Raw genomic sequence first — 16,898 nt, 5'->3', positions numbered from 1 at the left:
CAGGGTGGTGGTGGTGTGGCATTCCAGGAGGTACTGAAAATCTGCATTTCAAAACTTCTCTTTTTCCTAGTCATTCACATTCCTGCTCTCATTTCTTTGTTTGCAGAATGTGCCACTGCAATTGTACCTCCAACTAAATGATTGGTAAGAGGACTGTTTTTTTCTCTTAAGGTTTTATTGCTCTTTGAACTGTGAATTCTAGAACAGAGTATCCTTTATATAGATACAAGGAATGCACAAGACTAGGGGCAAAATATAACAATAGTTAAGTCACCATTAAAGAGTCACCACAACGGATCAAAGTTAAATGTCCTTGGGGCAGAAGACTCATGCCAAGATGCCAAAAAAAAAAAATTATGAGAATTTAAAACAGTGAGGAACTTAGTCACTGAGTGTCCTTTGCGTCAAAGAACCAAAGACTGAGATTGGAGGCTTCTTCAAAAGGGACACAGAAGCGGGAAGAAGGCAGAGGGAAAAGGGACTGAAATAAGCAAAACATCCAGAGTCCATACATGACTCAAGCCACACAGGTATTCTTAAGAAAATAGATTTGTGGCTCTGGTGATATCAGTAGAAAGAAGCACGAGCTAGGAAAGAGGAAATGTTACACTGTAAAATAATGAGACAGACAACAAATAAAACAAAATTATTTTAATATCTTTTTCACTGTACTGTGGTACAAATCCCCATGAAAGACCTTGTTAGGTTCAAGTCACCCTTTGCTCAGAAGTTCTATGAGGCAGAAATAGAAAGGATTCAGCTTACAAAGCTGCTGAAAGACACAAAGGAGCCTTTCCTTTTTCATATTTGCTATCCTTAGCTGGCAGTAAAACTTACACTGAAACATCGGAAAATAAAGAGACCATGTAGAAGCAAATCAGTTGATTTCTTTGAAACTGGAAGCTGCATTTCTGTCTCTAAATCTGAACAGTGAATCATGATTTTTTATGGTATTTAGTAGACTGCAGTTGCTGAAAATAGATCCATATACATTTTAAACACCAATCCTGTGCCTCTGGATTTATTTATGTTTCAGCACAGAAAAACTAGATGTGCGCTTCGGGTATGATCTTTGCCGAGAAGAGCAAGAATTCTTGCAAAAAAGGAAGAGAGTGGTTGCCAGTGCCCTGAAAAGGGTTCTTCATCTGGAAAGAGATCTACATGGACACGAGGTCTGTTAGCTGGAATCCAAGCATGGGGTGTGTGTCTATTGAATTAAGATTGGCACAACTCCCCACAAAATTTCTAGTAGTTTTTTCATGTTGATGACAAACCCGTTGATTTGAATGGCAGCAGAACAGAAGTTCTCAGTGTGGCATACCCCACACTCATCTAAAATTTCAGCTGAGCTATTCATGCCTCCGTTCTTTTCAATGGGTCAAATTCCCAAGGCCATAATATACCACTCTTCAAAGCCAGAGTTTCCACCAGTGTGATGCAGCGGGTCAGCAAGATATGAGGCATTGGTACATCACGTTAGACACAGCCTAGCCAGGCAACCCAAACCAAGTAGGAAAACAGGAGTATTTGAAATTCACCTCACATAGATATTTATGAAATCATTGTAATGTCCCTTCTTTAGGCTTACTTTTTTTTTTTTTCATTTTCAGAACACTTTTCAAACAAAAAGTCAAAATTCTTTAGGGCGGCAAAAGAACGTTTTATAACAAGATCCAGCTGAAGTATGTTTTGTTGCCAAGATCCAGGGTGAATTTTTAAGTGAACATTTATTTTCTTGCTGGAATTATATTTGTTGAGTGGATGCTGTCCAAAGAATAATTTTGTTTACTTAATATATTTTTTCTGAACTCTTCTCAGGGCTTCCTTGAATCCATTCTTAATTACATTTATTGCAATTTTTGTTATTTATAATAAAATCATATCATTATCTGTTATTAATCATTGCAATTCCAATTATAAAGAACAAGGGGAGGAAGGAGAGTTAAAATCAATGCATATTCAAACTCATCCAAGCTTTGGGGTTAAAAGAACGCACTGAGTATCTGGAGGTTAATTTAAAGAAGTAACTGGTAAAGACAGGCTGCATGTTGATTTAATTTCATTGTCCTCCAATGAAGTCTGCTGAGGAAATTATAAGAGCTGTAATTAGACTTTTCCAAGTAGGCAAGTGAGTAACTTTTTGAAGATAATACTTATGTTTTGAACAGGTCCCGGTAATAGCTGTTATGGCAACAGGCGGAGGCCTCAGAGCAATGTCAGCTATGTTTGGCCACCTCTTAGCTCTTCAGAAGCTAAATCTGTTGGACTCTGTTACCTATGTCACTGGGGCTTCTGGCTCGACATGGTGCGTATAGAAAATGGGATTTGTATTTGGAATGACTGTGACACTACATTTCCACACAGTGAGAGAGATGCATCTCTTTCAAAGTCCTACATTGTTAATAAGTGAATGTAATTCCCTGATAAAGCTATTACTGTTGGCTCTCGATCATAACTTCAGTTTAGGCTTGCTGATTCTCTTCTTTGATGAAAGTGGTTGGGTGAATATAGTAATTTTCCAAAACCATCCAAATAAATGGATGATTTTCTCACATTTCTGTTCTTTAGGACCCTAGCAGACCTGTATGAGCATGCCGACTGGTCACAGCAGACGCTGGAGGGGCCACTTAAGGCAGTGAAAGAACAAGTGACAAAATGCAAGCTCAACCTTATGTCTATAGAGCATCTGAAGTATTATCACAAGGAACTCGCTGAAAGGGCAAAAGCAGGACATGTGTCATCTTTTACAACTCTGTGGTCACTTGTTCAGGAAATGTTCTTACATGAACGGGTATGTACATGGTCCTGTCACACATTTGGGAAACATCCACTCATTTTCTTTAGAGCTTTACTCTTTGAGGGCATGACGTAACGTGTGGAACAAATCCAAAGTGACTGAGGCATCCCAGTGTGATTTGTAAATAATGACAGAGGATCTTGTAGCCAGGATTTTCCAGGGTAGCTAATGGTTTGAAGGTGCCTCTGTACTAGGGTGCTCAACAGCTAGCAACTTCAGTAGGCAAACTTTCAGAAAGAACTGAGCAATCCCCCCCAAAAAGTCAGTTCTTTTAAAGTCTGTTTCTAGTTGGGCACTTTAGAGCTAGAGTAGTTTGTCCTCACGTGAACATTAGTCTCAGCCTTAGTTAAGATCTGTGGCATGCAGGCAATCAAGACACTTAGATATTAATGAAGAGGTTACTAGGTATCAAAAAGGCAACCAGGAAGGAAAGTGCAGGAACATGAAGGAAGAGGTGTCTGTCTTATAAAAATGTGACTCGCAGATTCCTCTGGGTTGTTAAACATCCGTTATCTATCCGTATTCAGGTGGATTGTGCCAGTGTTTTGGCCTTATGCTGTTCCAGAGGTTTACTGTGATTTTTTTATCCTTTTGATTAGCCAAGAAAGTACAAACTCACAGACCAGCGCAAGGCATTGGAGCATGGACAAAACCCATTGCCTTTCTATGCAGTCCTCAATGTGAAAGAGGAAAAGTTCAGTACTTTCAAATTTAGAGGTAAGTATTCCTAGAGTTTCTTCTGACTCTGAGTAGGGACTAAAGAGAATTTGGAGGGAGCGTGCGTGTGTGTGGAGAATAAAATGAGAATATATCTGTTACTTGCCCTGACTCAGTATTCATCTTTTAATAAAAAGTTTGTCTTTTTTACGAACTGCTGGGTGTTGATTAGAAAGAGCAGATCTGCTGTATAACATCCTCAGGCACGAACAGGGCACTTCTGAAGATCTGGGCTGAAGTTCTAGTTCTGCCACAGACGTTGTGAGTGAGTGTGGGCAAATCATGTGATCTTTTTCTGCCTCAGTTCCACACCTATAAAATGGCTTTGATGGTTTGTAGAGGTGCTGTGAAATGTAATCGTCACTTCTGTAAATACTACACTGATGAGGGTATGAAAATGGAGTGGAGTATGATTGCTATGATGTGTGTGATATGACACCCTTAAAATGGACACAGGACATTCAACAAAAGGTATTAAAATGAGCAGAAAAGAGGAAAGAAAAAACAGTTAGTACTTACATTTGGTTGGGTTTATAGCTACTGTTCTACTGCAATACCTGTACAGGACAACTTGAGTCAGGAAACTGCATGGCCATGCCCACACTATGATACTTTCTAGCTTGGAGCTGAAGTGTCTTCAGGCTGCTTTGTTCTATCATGTAGACTGACAAGTTTGGGTTAGTAGAGGTTTCATGCCAGTCATTCCTTGCAGGTTGGATCACACTTGCATGTTGTACATTTGATGGTCTTGATTTAGAGAGGCAAGTGGGATCCCAGAATCTTTATATAGAAATATACATCTAAGCTTTTGAAGCTAACATTAGACTCCTTCTGAGGTGAAAAAGCTAGTTCCTTTTGTATGCAGTTCATCTCTCAGTTTGTATGGAACTAGACAGTGTAGTTTGCAATACAAAGCTACTGATAGTACAGAGCTGCTGAGACAAGCACGATCCATGGAGCTTGTGGATAGCTTTATCCAAAGGGGAAGGTTTTGTTTTCTTATTTTTGTTACAGTAAACATGCCATGTGTCTATTCTTTTGTAGAGTGGGCGGAGTTCTCTCCTTATGAGGTGGCCATACCAAAATATGGAGCCTCCATTCCTTCAGAATATTTTGACAGTGAGTTCTTCATGGGAAGGCGAGTGAAGAAGCTGCCAGAATCTCGGATCTGCTACCTGGAAGGTGACCTAACAGTGCAATATAGTTAATGACAACATGGTAGAAATCATGGTACTAGCTAGCCACTGCTCTGTGTACAATGCTTCTTGCCAGCAGGTCTGCTCTAGGTCTTGATTCAATGGGCTTTTTACCTCTTTTGTACACTTCTGCTCTGCGTAAAGCTTCTTTCCTCCTATTCTCCCTTTTAATCTGGGCAGATTTGGGAAAGTTGCAGCATGGTTCCCCTTCCCATTTTCTGAACCAAACAAGAAGGTGGAGAAGGCAAGTTGAGGAAATAATAAGCCTTTCTTCCCTGACCAGTCATCAGCTCTTCAACTTCATCAACTGTATTTCTAGACAATGCATTGCTGGGGTAGAATTGGAAGGAGCTGAAAATAAAATGTAGCTCATCTAGAACAACCCACAAAGGTGAAAACCATCTGAGCTTTGTGGGTTGAGAATGGTGTCACTGATCTTCGCTGCCCGTAAGGATGAAGGAAGCCCTTTTAACCTTCAACAACTGCTTTGACTGGTGTTCTGCCTCTAAAGGCAAAGAAAGGGGGAAAAGCATCTAGTCAGAAGAATCCATCTGCCCCAGGCAGATTTTAAATCCTTGTCAGAATTCTAGCTTTTGATACCAAAACCAAGGGTCCAGTGGAGACAAAAATCGTATTTCTCTCACTGTGAAGTCTGCTAGAGATTGAATTTGTTCCTCATGTGAGTACCTGGCATGGGGCTTAATGACAAAGGATAGTTCTTTCTTTTCCAAAAGCAGACTCACATATGGAGCCAATTCTATTTTGATCCTGGACCAGCTGAACTCCACAGAAACAAAACATGCCTGAAAGGAAAAAATGGGTCTTAGATAAATTTACAGGATAAATCAGTTTAAAGAAGGGCCTTATGCTTATATGGCTTCAGTATGCTTTCAAAGCCTGCTTTCTTTCACAAGTACACAGTAAACACTCTAAAACATCATTTGGGTGACTGAAACCTCTTATTTTTTTACTCTGTACTATACAGTGAATGGTCTGTGTGTAGTTATCTCTTGAGAAGGAGCACTGAAGTGCTAACACCATTATGTTTGAACTCTGTGAGGCCTACTGCTTGAGCTGTGTCATGACAGGGTCAGTTCACGTGGGCCAGTAATATGTAGCATGGATACTTCTAATAGTCAGTGATTAACATGTGGTGGTGCAGTATTTTTCCCATGTGGTTTGACTTGCAGGTCTTTGGACAAACATCTTTACTAGGAATTTGCTGGATGGCTTGTACTGGTCCTCAAACTCAAATGAGTTCTGGGAACGATGGGCCAAAGATATGGTAGATATAGGTAAGACTTTCAAAATCAGTATTTGTTTTTGACCAGACAGTGCTTCCTATTCCGGAAAAGATTAAGAAAGATACACTATTGCTACTGTTTGTGAATAATCATGTTCTCCCTAAATTGCTGCATGTTGTGTTGCCTCACTGTGGATCTCCCAGCATGATTTTCACCTGTATCAGAATGATCGCTATGTGATGTGTTAATTTAATTTAATTTAATTTAATTTAATTTAATTTAATTTAATTTAATTTAATTTTATTTTATTTTATTTTATTTTAATTTAATTTTTAACCCTTCATGCTAGTTACAAATGTTTTTCATTTAAAATTTGGTCATGGTCTGTTAAATGACTCCTCCCATGACTGCAAATGAGAAGGGTGGCTTTTACTTGTAGGCAAAAGGACAAAGCCAGTGTATCATTTGAAAGAGTAAAAGACAAAAGCTGTACTTGCTTTAAACAAAACCAAATATCTCTTTGTTTAAATGGGATTGGTCATGTGCATATGTTTTCAAGCAGACTGCAAGAAGCAGAGAGGGGAGGGACCCACAGGAAGACAGCAAGGGCAGCTAGCCAGTAAAGGTGCCCAGCCGAACAGATTGCTGATGTTTTTTCTCACAGTTCCTTCTCTATTTCAGAAAAACATTCCCCTGAGGATGATGTCACTGTCATCGAGCCTCCGTCTTGTTTGTCAGGGAAGTTGTATGAAATGTTTCAGGACATTATGACCAAACGTCCACTACTGGGAAAGTCTCATAACTTCCTGAGAGGCTTAGAATTTCATAAGGATTATATCCATCAGAAAAAATTTATTGAATGGAAAGGTAACTGCAACAAAGAGTTAGCTGCAGTGTGCAGGTAACATCTCAGATTTTTTTTTCTTTAGCCTTTGGGAATCTCACATTTAGAGATATTTTCTCAGGGTTTGGAAATCTGCTGAGATGGAACTATGTTCATGGTGTCTGCTTCTTTAGGGTAACAGGTTAAAATGAACTAGTCCATGGGCCACTCTTTCACGTCCTGAAGATATCTGTAATTTGTGTCAAAGCATGCTTTTCTACAGGAAGTTTGTCACTTGCATAGGTACAGTAGTCAAAAGATTCAGAAAGGGTAGAATCTTTTGAGATCAAGAAGCAAAGGTAATACTGGAAGTAGAAGATAGCAGGTTATTATGTGGATCAGATGAAGGAAAGGACTGGCTGCAAGCATGTGGTTGCCCATATGTGTGGTGTTTCTGCCTGACGATTTATCTATCCATAGACCTCTCTTTAACCCCTCAGAAACAGAAGTACCAAGATTCAGCAACAGAAAATTAAAGCCACATAGGTTTAGACTGTATATATTAAACAAACAGAATGTGTATACTTGATGTATAAATTGAACAGCAATTTTCTATGGCCTGCACTCTGCAGACAGGCAAAGTAAACAGTCATAATAGTTTTACCTCAAAATCTATGAAACAATCTGTGAAATGATAGCAACGTGATGGAGCTGAGGTGTTGTGCATCACAAATCTTCCTGTAATCCCAGCGTCCTCATTTATTCCATGAGCAGGTAGCAGCGTGGGAGGACCCCGCTTAAGGTTAATCTGACTTCAGCAAGAAAACACGTGCTCTCTGCCTCCTGTGAGTCCTTCTCTTTGGCAACTTGTGTTTTCTCTCCCCTGCTTCATGCAAGTTACAACACTTTTTGTCCTGGGCTGCCATTGCTACATGGTTTGCTGATAATGGCAAGAGACAGTGGAGCTTTTTTGTGATTAAGGCAGAGCCCACAGTGTGCTAAGTGCTTTCAAAATGTTCAGTAAGCAAAAAGTCCGTGTCCTAAAAGAGTCTGCTCTAAGAAAACAAGTGAGAGAAGGAGAAAACAAGTAGCATAAGAAGGGTGGGTGAGAGAAGGAGCAAGTGAGTAGCTTAAGAAGGTGGATGAAGGATAAAATTGTCAGTCGGTAAATGTTAAAAAAAATAATTTTCCTTACATTTGCTGACTAGCAATTTTGTAAAGGCAAATGGGTAGAAGCAGATTTCAAGGACGATTTGGAGGAAGAGAGCATAGGGACACTAAGAATACCTCAGGGTACATATTCTACAAATAAAGTAAAATAAGTGCAAAGCATGAAGTCTGGAGTGGGAAAAGGGAAACTGAAAGCCTGGAGTGGGAAAAATTAGCAGATTTCGTATCCTCTCTTGGCTGCGTGCATGATATCAAGCTAAAACCAGGTATGAATCCATCTCTAGGAGCAAGAGGAGATGCCAGCTCTGTGAGCAGAAATGATAGTCTTTCTTGTGGTAGGTGAAGTCTCCAGGATATAGCTGCGTTTTAAAGGCTTCCCTGCAGCTCAGGTTATCTGACACATTAAAACAAGACTAAATGCCATGTGAAAAGCCTGATTTTCCTGGTGAGAAGTTTGAGAACTCATAGCCTGGAATTAGTGTAATGCATTTACAGTACGGTTCATGCTTTCAAGGAATTCCTTGAGGCCGGACTTCTTTAAAGTCCCTTTTTGGATGTGGGATGGAAGAAGACACTCTCCCAAGGAAATGCGTACTTCTAATTCACATATCCAGCCACGAATAAATGCTGCACAGTTTCATCTCTGTGATAAGAAAATGCGGTAACGGAATTTCAACTAAAAATATTCACCAGGCCAAATAAAACTAAAAAGTACACTCTGTTTCTTCTGTGAGGGACTGCAAGCAAATGTCTCTCATTACAGCAGAATCTGTGAATTCCCAGCAGCCACGAATGCTAAAATAAGCAAAAATTTTGTAAAGACCTGACAGTGAGGGAATGGAAAAAATATGAGTTATTGCTTCAAGCTGCTGTCAAATGTTCCAGGCTATGGAACAAGCTAGAGTTATTCTGCATGGTTTAAATCAACACTACAGAATGAGGCCAAGGAGGCAGAGAGATCGAAAGAAGTGAAATGCTGGAACTTACCTGCAGTATTTCTGTGATTAACAGTTTCTTAAAATACCTAAGCACAAATGATTTAAGGCTCAAGGGGTCTGCTCTGGGCTTTGCTATGTCATTTTGTGAACTTGAGGAACACTCTTAAACCACTATTTTGATATTTAAAACCATGGCAAAATGTTTCTCTTTCCATGGGACTAGAAATGGTACCAGGGGAACAATAGTGGACTTGCTGTCTACAGGGCAGGCTGGTGAGGTTGCTAGTAGAGAAATAAGAGTCTAGCTATCAGAAACTGGCTTTAGATCTCAACTTGCCAGTTGGTATAATCCCCTTTTGGCTCCTTTGGCGTTAATGTGCGGTTTACTTAATTCAAGCAATATTTTAACCTGTTCGTAGGGGATGCTGTGTGCATGATATGGTATTTTTTTGCAGCATGGCTAAGATAATTTATATGGGAGATCACTGAAAGCAGGTTGAAGTCAGATTTTTCACCCTGGGAGAGGAGTCTTAATCCTGAGAATGCAAAAGCAAAAAAAAAGCAATGCAAAAGTGCAGTGATGTACTGCATTTGTTAGATTTGTTGCTACACTGTGAAATTGTTTTTGTTGTTTGCATTTTTCCCAGTTCTTAGGGGAAAAAAAAAGTCGGCTAAAGTCTGTATTCTGTGAAAAGTCACTCCCCAGAGCAGCTGTGAGGCCAGTGGAGTCTGTGCCTCACCTGTCCTCTGCCTGGCTGCCTCCCAGCCTGCCTTTGGGAGTGCGCCTGGGGGAGTGTGGGAACAGGCCCGATGTGCTCAGACGTGCAGTTTGGAGGGCGTGCTCCTGGGGCCACGTTTGTGGGCTCGCCTTATGGAGGGAGGTGAGCCTGGTCTTGAGGGCAACCAAGGGGCTGCCCTTAACATGTAGCACAGACAGAATTACTGACTCCTCCTTTCCTACCAATGCACCACTAACTGTATTCAAAATGTTTTTCAGACACTGTGCTGGACTCTTTCCCTAACAATCTGACACCACTGCAGAAATATCTTTGCCTGATAGATGTTGGCTATTTCATCAACACCAGTGGTGCAGCACTTTTCAAGCCAGAGAGGAATGTAGATGTCATTATCTCACTCGATTATGGTTTGGGGAATGTGTTCAAGGTGAGAAGATGAACATGCTCTGCTCCTTGCAGCCCTGGTAAAACTCTTCTTGTATTATTAAAACTTTTAAGTAAGTGGCTGTCTAAGTCTTGGATCATATACTCAAGAGCAAACCAGTCACCATATCTTGTAGGAGGAAGGAAACTTCCTTCAAGACCAGAACTATAGAAACTGTTAGGCTCTTTTGTCTGTAATGGATTGCAGCATACACTTCCTAGGATCCTCAGGGAATTGCAGTAACGATTGGTTGCTGGAGGCATGACCTTGATCTCTCCTGGTCTGTCGTCATGACAAATTCTAAGCGTGGCTTTTCATCATTCCCTCTAGCTGTAAAAAACATAATAGGGTGATAAGAAACATCTTCTGACTTGTGGTGAGTGGTGGCAGAAAGTAGGGTTATACTGTGTCTACTTTGGACTACACATTCATTGCAAAGTGATTCTAGGGACTGAATTCAGTTGCCATAGTATTTCTATGATACCTCAGTAAACCTGATTCTTGTCTTAGTGTTAGCTTTAAGGCAATGACATTCTGTGTCCACAGCAATTAGAGATGACGTACAAATATTGCAAGATACAAAAAATCCCATTCCCCAAAGTGGAGCTAAGTAAAGAAGAAGAGAAGAACCCAAAGGAATGTTACGTGTTTTCGGATGCAGAGGACCCCAGAGCACCCATAGTAATCCATTTCCCCCTGGTGAATGACACCTTTAAGGAATTCAAGGAGCCCGGTAAGTTCAGTCAACAGAACTATACTTTCTAGTTGAGTTTGCACCGTTTGTCTTTCCACAGCACGGATCTTATTTGCCCTTTGTAGCCATAATTTTAAGCGAGGGCACAGCCTTCGTGTGAGTCAGACCATCCTGGCTCCTACTCATCACGGTCATAGACATATATTTGCCTCTTCCATTGGACTATGAACGAGCATGCCCACTCATCTGTCAGGCCAGCTTTAGGTTACTGCATTCAGCTCAAAGTACATGAGTTTCCATCATGGCAGAAGAGAAAGAGGTGTCAACTCTTTCCCTGTTAACCTAGTCATGGTAACCTTCTCACCAAAACTGGGATTATGTTCCCCATATACAGAGTGAAACTGTATCTCTCATCCAGTAAACCATGATGCGACAGAGGTAGCTGAGGCAGGTGCGTGTCTCTACTGATTAGCCTCCACGTACTGCTCAAGAGGCAGGTTAGCAAACCACAGCACACTCAATGATATTGAGTAAGACACAGGACAGAACAAGGCTTTAAGCCACAACTCACACTGAGAGGCATATTGGAGAAGGCAGCACTTGCAATGGTCAGATGTTGGGGAAAAGGTAGGGCCAGAATTCCTCCTCGATCTAGAAGAGACCGAGAACATCTTCCAACTGCTTCTTCCCTCATCTTCCCCCTATCAATTTAAGACCTAGCAGTAAGCAAGCAGGCTGGGCACTGGTTGCTTCTCCCATACTCTCATGCCTTTGTGCCAGCCACCGTCTAGATGGAGAGAATTAGCAAGTCTCTCCAGCAATAGTAAGAATTATCTTTGTGGCCCACAAGTCAGAGCAGAAGGAACATGGCTGCTAACAGCTGGGTCAAGTAATTCTGTTGTGAACATGTTCAGAAAAATTAATAGTAGGAGGTGGAGAGAATGCAATGTTTAGTTGGCATAAGGGTAAGAAGCCTAAAAGTTACTGATTGTCCTACCTTGGCCTAGCCATGATATGGTGTTGGCACAAGCATTGTGGGAGAAGGAGGCTACTTCCTTTACTAAAAGACAATGAATAAAAAGAGCTGCCAGAAAAGCTCTGTTACTCTGTGGTGTACACACGGGAAAGCCTGTATTGGCTCACAGAGAACGGCCTTGTCCTGTACTTGCTAAAGAGCTTTGCACATGAGTTTGGCAGCCCTGTGCACATGGTTAACAGACAGCAAGACCCCAAGTTTCCCAGGTAACACAGCTCATATGCTACCTCCCTTTCTGCAGGGAATTCAGTAACCGACATGGCTTTGCTATGGGGACATACGCGGTTGGGTTGGTTCTGCATGGAGGCCCAGCAGGGCCTGGGCAGTGGGGTCTGCCCGCAGGTGTTGTCTTTGAATGCAGGCATGAAGCAGAAAAGGCCATGTTAGAACAAGAGAGCCTCAGTATAGACTAGGTTTTTCCAACAGCTTGTGGGATACTCTGCAAAAATCAGGCAGGTGTTACCTTGTTGGTGCCTCTGCTGTCTGACTTCCTTAACCTAAGACCTTCCTCTGTGCTGGAGCTCTTACAGCAATGAACCCTGAAGTATCTCACACACCACCTTTTGAGTTATCAGGCCATGGGGAACTTCTGCTCTCCCTCGCTACTGCTCAACACAGCAGACAGAGCATTCACTCTTCTTCCAGCTTTACCCCAAATTATATGTGGTACTGGGACCACAGCAAAATGGATGTCTCTGAGGGAACATCTGGGGAAGGTTATGAACAGCAGCAAAACAGGTTAAGTAGACCTCCTTTTCTGCTATGATGTTCACCAGTGCTCTGAGAATACGTGCAGTAAGAGATAACACCAATAAAATCACATTTAGAAACTCTATGGATGAACAGAGGAGATGCCCAGTAGAGGGAACTAGGGTTGTTAGATGGAGGCTGGAGATAATCCAAATGGCAACGCGCAGTGAGATGCGGCCATTGAGCTGTGGCTAGCAGGTAAAACAGGTGAGTGTTTTAGAATTTCTCTGAATGAAAGATGGGTGAAGTTATGCAGAGCAAAGCAGCTGCTGCAGCTTCTCAGTGCTCCAGGCCCAAATTCGTGAGCTGTGATGCTTACCTGCATGTCTCTGAGCAGCCGGTGATTCATCAATCAAGCTGACAGCCAGCAACTGATGTGGGTGGTTGGCAGAGGAGGGACCTTGGCAACCTGCTTGCATGTATTTCAAGTTTAACAGTGGAGCTTTTCATTTCTAGATGGCTGAGAGACACCTTGTGGAATGTGGGTACTTATTTTTCTTGCTTTTAACTATTTAAATTCTAGAAAAGAGAATCAGCTTGTGAAGTGCCCATTTACAACGCAACTATAGACTGTGCTTTTGTGTGCTTGAGGCAGATGCAGCTGTATCTGGATGTGGATAGCACAGATAATACGGCTCTCTGAATATTGGGAAGCTCAATGAAGCAAAACTTGGACTTTTTAAATACAGCCACTTCTAGTGACAGCCTATGCCCAGCACCCTGAGATCACACTGTCCAGAAACTGCTAGGTTAGACTAAAACCTGCTATGTCTCAAGCAAAATTCATGTGTCATTTTCACATGGTTCTGGTAGACATCATAAGGAATATCTCAGCAGTCTGTTTGTAGCCCTGCTGACAGTCATCTCACAATACATTGGTGGTTTGGGCATATTTGGTTCAGACTGCAAGGAGATAGGTAAAAAAAGCAGACGAAAAAAATGTAGCTCTAAACATTTTGTAGAATCATAAATATGAGGCTGCTGAGGTCCCTGGTAGAGGTAATTAGGGTGTCCTTGTAAGCAAAAAGATTGACCTAACAGGGAGGGTGGATGTTGGCAGCTCCAAGAGGTTTGGTTAACCTGAGGCTGAGTTGAAGGAGTTGAAGGATGAGAGGCTGATGTGGGGTGCTCTGTTTCCTTTGCACCTCTGCACTCTGCAAGAGGCAATCCTGCGTGGCTGGCATCACAAGGCCTCCTTGTATGTGCTAGATTGTCCACTTGCTCTAGCTGGCAGATACACTCTTGCCACCGCTGATCGAGGTCTGATCATGGATTTTGAAAGGTGTTCCAGGTGTGTGGCTTGTCTGAGAGCCAGACTTATAGGGTTTGGGAAGGGATGTGCACCCAGGGGCATGCTGCCCAGGAATGACTGCCTGCAGGGGAGGATGAAGGGGAAGGTAACAATTCCTGCTGGCCCTGCTGAGGGATTTACAGATCTGAGCTTTAGCAGGAGGGAGAAGGAGGAGTGGCTGGGAAAGCTGACCAGGAACGGCTCTTTCAAGCTGGGGGGGGTGCAATCTTTCCTGCAAGCTATTTTTAACAGTGGGTTCTGCCAAGTAGATCAGTCCCCTCCGACACTGTATATTTTGTATTCCAGATTCAGCTCACTGTGGTGGCTTTTGTCTTTCTCTGCAGGGGTAAAGCGCTGTCTCTCAGAGATGGAGGAAGGCAAAGTAAATCTGGACAGCAACTGCTCACCCTATTACCTCATTAGGCTAATCTACTCCTCTGAAAATTTTGACAAACTCGTGAACCTGAGCAAATACAACATCCTCAATAACAAAGACCTGCTCCTCCAGGCAATCCGGAGTGCCATAGAACGGAGGAGAAGTGGCAGGACTGGGAGTCTCCCCAGCCACTCTGGAGCTGGATACCCCTAGGCTGAGTTCTTGCACTGTTCCCCACTGAAGGCTACGACAGTCACATTACAACACGTCACAGTCACATTACAACACATCACAGTGTTCATTATTTGCAGGAAACTGAGGAAACCTGTACATTTCTCATCTTGCCTTGTTCAAGTTCCTAGCTTTCAAAAGGGTTTACTTAATCTCCTTCCCCCAAGTTTTCAGACCATGAGAGCCTCACACTGTGGTCTTACTTGTTAAGGAATTAGGGTCCTGGTTAGCAGAGACCTTCCAGGATCTCCCCAATGTTACAGAATATGGTGGTGGTGATAGTGATAGTTCTTCATATGTGCCTGTCCCCTCATTACTGAGCCCATTGTCGGTGACTTTTCAATGCTTTGTTACAAAACAAGTCCTGGCCATTTGCATTCAGTAATGTCCAGATTTTCAGATAGGCTGAGCTACTAGAATTTGCACTGAATTAGTGGGCTCAGCTTTGAAGTCAGGCCAAAGAGTCATATATATCTGTGAACAACGGCCAAACTGCAACGTGGACAATTGCATTCTGTCTGGCCGATTCCCCTTGCTGATTTAGAAATTATTCCTTTTTTCCATTCCCCTGCAAGAGTTTGGCACAGAGATGCTGCTCCAGACTGCCACGAGGGGGGCAGTTACATTTCAAGGAGAGAGGACATTAGCTGCAGAGAGCGAGTACGGTTCTTTTGAGTGTTGGCTGGAGGAAAAATTCTGCATAGGGCATGAATGGTTATATTGATTTATACGGGTAGTGCCTATATGCATTAAAATGTCAAGAGCCTGAAAAAAGCTTTTGATACCAGAAACTGCAGGGGAATAATTACCATAGACTCAAGTACATTTAATTTAATAATCATGACTGAGACATAAGCTGAATGTTGAATAACACAACTAACAGAGTGCATAGCCATTGTATTTTCACACCCAGAAGATTTTTTCCCTTTACAGTCTTCTATCCCTAACATCATAGGCAAGGTATTTTTAATAGGTGCTACACTAAAATAGAGCACAAATAAAAAAAAAGGAAATTCCTTATCACACCTCTTTGCTGGAGGAGAATATTTGGAAAAATGACGCCTGGTTTTCATTTGCTTTGGAGTGCAGTGAGAGACTTTGCCTTGAACTAGGAGCTTCGAACATCTTTACAGCCCTCCACTATAGTAAAAAAGATGGTAGGGAAGGATGCTGAGCAATATGAAACAGAGCTCCACAGAAGTCAGAGAAGTTTCCAGACTTCCTAGCACTGAAGGATTTGGACCTGCTTCTGGCTTATTTAATCCAAACACAGCATATTCATTGGGACCTCCACGGAAAATCTTATACATTTCTTCTGTGTTGGAAATTTACGTGATATCTAGAATTAGTTTTACTTGAAATCCAAAATTAGACAAAGAAAAAGAAACAGGGGCCTGCCTTTTTGGTATATGCAGACAGTATTCAAGCTCAGAGGGAGAGCATTTTTACAAAAGGCTTCATATTGCCTGAAACCTGCATCTACTAAATGCTTCTTCTGCTGCAAGCAATGGCAATGAATAAGCCTCAGCAATATTCCTTGTACAATGCTTATTTACTGAGCTAAGGAACACCATGCGAAACCTGAGGAGTCTTAACAGCTGGAATGCAACTGTACAACTGAATTCAGACCATGAGAAGCTAAGAACTAATTGGATACCGGCTGCAAGAAAGAAAGAAAGAGACATTTTGAGTTGAAAGGTGAGATGGCAGCAGGGGGCTATCTCAGAAGCGAGAGTCCTACCAGCAGGATCTGTTACCTTCACGTAGGAGAGCAGCATGCCCTGGCACAATACGCCGTGATGCAGGTGTATGCACATACAAGCACATGCGGCTGTGTGCACGCACATGCACTGGGTGTGCACTGTTTTCATGCTCCGCTGGCTGGTCCTGTAAAGAACCCCTTCGTATAACCCGCTTGCACAGAACAAAAACTGATTCCAGCTTGACTGCGAAGAGGCTGCGTGCTCCCATGTCCTGTGGTCTGATGCACCCTGATTCACCCGGGCTCCAGCGCTTGGCCCCACAGCTGGTCAGCATTTGACCCCCTGCTTGCCTCGGCTGGGCAGTGGGAGCGGAAAGGATGGACAAGGAGTGAGTGATGCCATCGCGCTGCCCGTCTCCGTGCCCTCACTGCGTTGGTGCGCTTGGGGCGTCAAATTATTCCTTGTGTCTTCCAGCATTAAGCTGTAACACAGGAGGTGCAAAGGGCTGAGCTGGAGGAGAAGGCTGGGGGCTGAACAGCTTGTGGGGAGTCCCAGTAATAGCAGCCAATAGCGGCTTTTCTGCTGCAGTGGTTAAAGGACTCAGTTCAGTCAAGGACACTGGTGTTCTCCACAACAGACTGGGATTTCTTTTGACACTAAACCAGTATCTAACTGAAGCTGGAAGACTTGGCCTTCAGGAACAGAGATTCAGGGCAGCCCCTGCTGAGATGAGCAGATTTGTCAAGGAGAAGACCACCAATGTTGTTGTAC

At 42.5% G+C, this 16,898-nt stretch overlaps 1 protein-coding gene across 1 annotated transcript in view; it reads left to right on the top strand.

The window, feature by feature from the left end:
• LOC309593038 (cytosolic phospholipase A2 beta-like) overlaps positions 1 to 14,406 on the top strand; it is a gene marked incomplete at both ends in the record, with an annotated part of 29,193 nt that extends 14,787 nt beyond the window's left edge. Inside the window, 11 exons of the mRNA XM_082317123.1 lie at positions 107 to 144; positions 1,037 to 1,172; positions 2,169 to 2,305; positions 2,569 to 2,791; positions 3,397 to 3,514; positions 4,559 to 4,696; positions 5,901 to 6,005; positions 6,636 to 6,821; positions 9,883 to 10,049; positions 10,593 to 10,779; positions 14,162 to 14,406. Coding sequence (XP_082173249.1) covers positions 107 to 144; positions 1,037 to 1,172; positions 2,169 to 2,305; positions 2,569 to 2,791; positions 3,397 to 3,514; positions 4,559 to 4,696; positions 5,901 to 6,005; positions 6,636 to 6,821; positions 9,883 to 10,049; positions 10,593 to 10,779; positions 14,162 to 14,406 — 1,680 coding nt within the window. The remainder of the gene's footprint in view (positions 1 to 106; positions 145 to 1,036; positions 1,173 to 2,168; positions 2,306 to 2,568; positions 2,792 to 3,396; positions 3,515 to 4,558; positions 4,697 to 5,900; positions 6,006 to 6,635; positions 6,822 to 9,882; positions 10,050 to 10,592; positions 10,780 to 14,161) is intronic.
• Between the last annotated feature and the right edge of the window lie 2,492 nt (positions 14,407 to 16,898).

Source organism: Platalea leucorodia, assembly GCF_965183815.1.
Source record: "Platalea leucorodia genome assembly, chromosome: 7".
Lineage (NCBI taxonomy): Eukaryota > Metazoa > Chordata > Aves > Pelecaniformes > Threskiornithidae > Platalea > Platalea leucorodia.
The sequence above is the reverse complement of the archived record's forward strand: the minus strand, read 5'-3'. Positions and strand labels throughout refer to the sequence as shown.